The following is a 6,993-nucleotide window of genomic DNA, read 5'->3' on the forward strand; positions in this document are numbered from 1 at the left end:
GAATGAGCCGACATAGGAGGGTGCTGGCGGGGGCGGAAGCCGTGCGGCTGAGCCCGCGCGGCTTCCGTCTGAAGATAGGGCAGGTCGCTTCTTTTCTCCGCTAGCAGCAGCAGGAAAAAAGAAGCCTGGCGGTCTGCATAGACCACCATTGTAAAGGGGCGGATTTTGAAGCAAAATCCGCTGTCAAAATCTGCCCTTTTGCCCACGTGTGAACTAGCCCTAAGAGAGTCAGTTTTATTTCTACCCATGATCTTAGATATGTGATCCACTATAGGACTGCACAGTATCTGTCTATCTCATATCTACAGGGTGGCCTGTTTTGTTTTTGTTTTTCATGCCGTCCATTTCCCCATGCCTTGATTAGCACACATACAAATTTTCAGCAATTCCGTCCATTGGGTCAGCCTGCACAAGACTCCAAACACCTGAGGTTATATTATGGCCACCCTGTATATTATTAGACATTATGAGAGGACAGTGACATATCAATGCCATAGTAATATGATGAATATTCACATCGGACATTAGACATCACAGACTGATAGACATGAAGATCATTGTACTTACAGAGTAATAAGACAGACATCTCTGTGGACATGATGGATGGAGACAATATCCTGCTGAAACTAAAAACAGTTGTCCTTTCCGCAGCCTCTATAAATTATAAGAGAGAAGGAAGTAGAATTGTGCAATAGTTATGGGGGCGTTCAATCACGCACAGATATACAGATGTGCAGTCATTTCTTATGTAACAAAGCCCACATAGAAATGACCACCACATACTGCCAACAATATACCCCCTCTTATCAGTGCCACCCACGTGCTTCTTACTGACAAGGTTTGGTGCTCTCAGGACCTTTTCTTAATCAACACTATCTTCTGATAAGTTAACACAAAACGATATGCAAACCATCCTATATGTGCAGGCATTCTTTAGAGATGGGGCAAGGTGTCAATTGCAACTTTGTAAGCAGGGCTGCAGAGCCAGAGTCAAAGTCATGGAGTCGGGACCAATTTTTGTTGGAGTTGGAGATGGAAAAAATCTACTGACGACGACTCTGGCTTCATGATCAATTAAATAAAAATAACAGCACTAAACAGCATTATTGCCTTCCTTACCCCAATGACTATAGAGGTGTGCACAATTAACTGTACAGTTTGGTTAAGCTTTCTATTTTGTCATAAAACCAATTGAACAACATATCACAACAAAAGCCTTGAAAAGATACAATTCACTCCCACCCCCACCAGGTAGACCCCTGTAGACATACAGTAGATAGAATAATTAATCACTTATCAAAACCATGTTGTGTTTACAAAAGATGCCTAACTTGTCAGACATATCTGGAGGATAATGGGAGTTGAGCTGCAGTACCAGCACCTAGCCACTATATGGTACATGATTCCAACCTTCTTTTGGCTCTGTGCAATGTATAGTATGGGGATTGGAAGGGTCCCTGTACATCTGATCCATATGGAGGGTCGCCTGACCTTCTCCATCCCACAGAACTCAACATTTTTATCCTGATAACACTTGGAGCCTACAGTAGTTCATTCCTTGAGGGTGCAGTTGCACCGGGGCCCAGGAGCCTTAGGGAAGCCAAAAGCACTGACATCTGTATTGAGATTGCAGCTTCCATCTGGCTCAGCAAGCGTCTGATCCGATGAGACCTGCTTTCTTTTTGCACTTGAAAAAGGGCCATTGTAAGGCCTAAAACGCGTTGTGCTGTATGTAATTCAATAAATATTTTGAGTTTGGATCCTGGTCTACCATCCTCTTCTATAGACCAGGGAGTGCGGGTCTCCCATGACAAACCTCTGGTCCTATCCTCCTGCCCAGAGCTTAATAATCAGAGACCAAGGAGTGGATACAAACATAGAAAACAATGTTACTTACCTCTCCTGGGCTCCGCTGCACTCCTGACTGATGTCGGTCATCTTCAATGATGGAATAGACATCACTTGAGCCGGCATGACGCATAAGGACGCAAGCCAAGCCCACATGATGTCTGTGACGTCTTCAAGTAGTCCTGAAGTCTTCCAGAGCCAGGAGAGGTAAGTGACAGTGTTTATGTTCCCTCACCTTTCCTAGCCTTCCGATCATCCTAGTATAACGACAGTGATGTTTGTGGCGTTCTTTATACCGGAACGCTCAATGATAGTTTTTATGCCAGAACTGAATTCCGACATATCCCGGTCCAATTTAAGCACTGCTTATACCTGTATACAGCTGCTAAACCACTTGTGGCCATCCATTAGAAACGTGTACGCCCTCCTACAGGCCCTGCTCTTGTGGCTCGTAACAAGGATGTGCATAGCCTGGAACATCTCACTACCATGCTTAAGAACACTATGGAGGCCTTCCAATCTACCTGGTCTCTGTGGGATACGTACTGCATTCTTCATGGTCTCTGAGCCTCTCTTCCCTTCCTTCCGCTTTATTTCCGCACCCCGTATCTTTGTTTTGTACACAGTATTTTAGCAAGACGGATGCACAGGACATCTAGTGGTGACACTGCAAATGGACTTCTCTTCCGCTCAGTAAGATACCTTTCAGCTGCGCGCCCCCTCCCCATCGTTACTATTTTGATAAGTCATCTTATATATCCAGATATTGTCCAAATTTTAAAGGGGTTTTCCAGGAGTAAGAAAATGGGACGAAAGGCAAGAAACATAACTGAGCACCTTTATGGGTATTTGGACCATTTCTTATATTTTCAGCCTCATTCACAGAGCCATACGAGGTCTTACTTTTTGTGGGACAAGTTATATTTCTTAATAGTTACAAATAATATTCCATATGATGTGTTATGAATCTGGAGAATGAGGTGGAATGAAAAATAAATGGCAATAGTGCAAAATGATGCTAACTATATTTGGCGGGTTGGGGTGATCATGGAAATGTCGACAGTTAAAATTAGCGTTTGGGTTTCCGTCCATTGGAGACCCCTGAATGGAAACCTATGCGCATTAAAAAAAGCAGTTACCTGGGAAACCCATGGACCCCATAGACTATAATAGGGTTCATGTGGTTTCTGCACGAATTATGCAGAGAGAAAAGTACTGCAAGCAGCACTGTTCTCTCCGAATGTTTTGTGTGGGCACTGAGTGGAAGCCACATGGACCCCATTATAGTTTATGGGGTCCGTGGTTTTCCTGAAGGTAACTGCTTTTTAATGAGTATAGGTCTCTGTTTGGGGGGGGGGGGTCCCCGAACGGAAATCCAAAAGCTGATGTAAACCAGGCCTAAGGTCTATGTGTCGGAACCCAACTGATCTGATACTGATGATCAATCCTGAAGATAATTCATCAGTATAAAAAGATAGACAACTCTTGATATTAAAAAGAGTAAAGACTGCGACAATAAGACATTTTATTCAGGGTAATAATATGGAACAAGCTCATGGTGGAAACAAACAGGAAACCTGAATAACATGGAATATGTAACAGTTTTGACCTTTCCTTTTTGACCCTTCAAAATCAAGAAGACATTTAGGTTGACTAAGAATATACAGCAAAGCTGTAGCAGGTATATAGCCCAACACATTTGAATAAGAAAGTTGTCAGGCAGTGGCCGCAGATATATACAGTACTTGGCTGTATTTCCATAGATATAGGAACATGGATGCCCAATTGTTTATAGGATCTCAGTCTGGTGATTCATCCATAGACTTCACCCATTTCCTATTAGTCTTATTTCATACTTCTGTATTTAAGGAATTTTGTGGTTTATCCTAAAAAAATAAAATAAAAAAAAAAAAAACACGTCAATATTCCCTAATTACAATGGATAAAGCAAGAAATTACCTTCTATTACAGTCTCATAGGAACCAAAGAGAGATACCCAAGAAGATATTGGACTATTAAATGTGTTGTGAATAGAGATGAGTGAACCTGTTCATAAGCTGTGTTTGTTACCATTTTCCCAAAATTTCAGGTTTGGCTGAAGCTAAAAACTTTACTAAAAGTATAAGTGAAAGTGTGGTAAAATAGCCAACACTCACCTCTCCTGGGTTCCTGATCCTTCATTGTAATCCTCTCCCCGACTCTTGATTGACATCATGGAAATTTGGGGACTGCCGAAACCTGTCCAACAAAAGCTCGTGATTATTTGCAAAACTAATCTCATGAAGTTTGCCCATCTTTAGTTGTGGCTCATTTGGAAGTCTACCATTGGTTATACATCTGGCTACTTTCAAAGTCATTCCCATTGGTTTCTTCCAGTTCCATATCATTGCTGATCCATCATTGACACATACCACAGTACTTTATTCGAACAAATGGTAAGTATAAAACTTAATGTGATTGAACTTAAAATATATGGATGAAATTAATATCTGGTTTAGCCATTGTTGGTCTCTATGGATGGAGTCACATTATCAGGAGTTTGGATGTGCGATAGTTTTGGAACCTAATGGAGTCTATCAGTATGACATTGGGTCATATCAGAAGACAACGTCCAAGTGATCTTTCCTTTAACATTAAAGTTAGAAAATGATAAACGACTAGATCGAGTCTGACAGACAGAGAAGATGGTTATTGGAACATGTTTAGCAAATTAGGGTCAGTTGGCAGAATCCAACATTAACCTCTACGCGTACCAGGATGTACATGTACGTCCTGGTGCACGTGACTAAGTATGGAGTCCACTTTAGAGCAAAGCAGACACACTAGTTGCTGGGTCTGTACTGTTTCATACAGCAGGGACAGGGCAACATTGTCCATGATCAGGGATTACTCAGATGACGTGGTCGCATTTGACCCACATCCGTGGTGAAATGCTCATGATCAGAGTGTTTACTTTCACTTTTTATATTATGTTAGTCCATGGGGAAGCCCACCCGTTGTGTGATCACGAGAGTCGTCCCATTACCATGGCAGAAGGGACATTCTGAAGTAATGCTTTAGTAATGTAACTATTGAAGTCTGCCTGCAGTAGGCTTCAATAGTTACATAAGGAATCTGCCTTAGACTGCAATACAGTAGTACACCATTGCAGTCTATGGCACAAGTGATCTGAAGGTAAATATGATATTTAGTTGCTATATAGATTCTCACCTTCTATCTGGATTATTCTCTCTGCACTTCTCTTCCTTACTCTGCCATCTGTAGTTTCCACCTCACATGAATATTTCCCAGAATCCTCTAGCTGTACATTGTAGACTTCATAGGTATCACTGACACCAAATCCTTGAACAATCCCTCCTTCTCTGTAGAAAGCAATCCGCAGTTGTGTATTGTGTCTGGGAGGAGGAGGGAGACTTGTCTGACATGTTAGAGTCATGTTATCTGCCTTTGAAACTGGATTTGGCATCACATTTATTGTCGGAGTTGTGAATAGCTCTAGAAAAGAAAAATGGCACTGCTTAGATTTTTTTTTTTTTTTTTTTTTGTTTACAACAACAGTATCTTCAGTCTTACATTATTCTTCCATATACCAAACTCCTGAGGACTAATGTATGTGAAACAAGAAGTAGGGAAATTTGGACCCTGTCTACAATGGAATCCAGAGATTCTATGTCAACTAAAAAACTATTTTTCAAAAGTGGAGAAGACCAGAAACAGATCCCCGTTTTCTCTTTCAAGCTGCCTGCTGGAATGTTCTAGGGCCTTCTGATCTAAATCACATGTTATGTCACAGGATACTCTTTAAAAAAAAAAAAAAAAAAATCCTATTTCTGGTGACAAATTTGGTGCCAATATTTTAACATGCCAGTTTTATTGTCCATCATTTAACCTTTGAGGATACGATATATTACATACATATTCACATGGAAGACTTTTGGGGCTTCAGTTGACAGTCCCAGAAGAGTTGATGGAAACAGGTGCTGCAATGAGTATCATCAATATAACTAACCCAATGGACTCCATTGCAAGTCAATGGAGTCCATGGGGTGCCCATCCAGCACAGCTATGAACATACCATTAGAAATTGTAGCCACAGTGCCACAAAGTCACTGGACAACCTTATGTTTGGTAATTGTTCAAAGTATAGGGTAGACCGTAAAATTTTCTAGGACCAACCCAAGTGTTCCCCGTGTCCATGTCCAATCCAAGCTGTGAAGATACCGATAGACAATGCAGTCTAAAGGAACTGGTGAAAGGCCAAATAACTGAGGGTCATGTTAGACCCATTGATGCAATAATTGAAATTGTGCTGTCCTGTTGGTTCTTAGCCTGGATCCTCAAGAACCCAATTGTCAAGCTATTTCAATTTTCTTACCAGAGAATATATACTGTATATAAACATTTCTGCAATCCTGATTTGTTCATTGGGCTTTGGTTTTCTTAGAGGATACCTACATTATTACTGTACATATATACTAGCACCGTAGATGACCTTGACTTTACCTCGCACAAGTATGGAATCTTCACCGCCATGTTTGTAGTATATTAGGTTGTGTTTTACTTGTTTTGTACATTTGTATGTCCCCGACATTCCTAAGTCCACCCTTGTGATATGAAAACTATCATCATCGGACCAGTTCTGAATGACTTTGTTATCTTTGTAAAATATTGTCTGCCCTCCTTGGTATCCGGGATAGTGGTGACATCTTAAAGCCAAGTCATCTCCTTCATAGACGTAGTTAGGGACCTGCAGGATGACCCAACCTGAAATGGATCACACAATATGGTCTGTATTATCTGACATTCATATGTTATAAAATATCGTATAATAGAATTTAAAATAAATTCATTTAAATAATTTTATTTTGAAGTCAGAGACAGAGCCAGTAACTTTTTTCCCCAATTCTGACTCCGACTCTACCAAAAATGGGTCCCGACTCTAACTCCACAACCCTAGTGGTTACTATTAGAGATGAGCGAGTAGCGTTCGATCGAGTAGGTGTTCGAGCGAATACTACGGTATTCGAAATACTCGTACTCGATCGAACACTACTAGCTGTTCGAAGGTTCGATGCAGAACCAGCATTGATTGGCAGAATGCTATACATTGCCAATCAACGCTGGTTCTTCTCTTACCTTTCCGAA

At 41.1% G+C, this 6,993-nt stretch overlaps 1 protein-coding gene across 1 annotated transcript in view; it reads right to left on the reverse strand.

Moving 5' to 3' along the window:
- LOC142213428 (Fc receptor-like protein 5) overlaps positions 1-6,993 on the reverse strand; it is a 145,280-nt gene that overhangs the window by 7,298 nt on the left and 130,989 nt on the right. The window contains exon 6 of the mRNA XM_075281745.1: positions 5,059-5,343. Coding sequence (XP_075137846.1) covers positions 5,059-5,343 — 285 coding nt within the window. The remainder of the gene's footprint in view (positions 1-5,058; positions 5,344-6,993) is intronic.

The sequence above is a fragment of the Leptodactylus fuscus genome, chromosome 7, assembly GCF_031893055.1.
Source record: "Leptodactylus fuscus isolate aLepFus1 chromosome 7, aLepFus1.hap2, whole genome shotgun sequence".
Lineage (NCBI taxonomy): Eukaryota > Metazoa > Chordata > Amphibia > Anura > Leptodactylidae > Leptodactylus > Leptodactylus fuscus.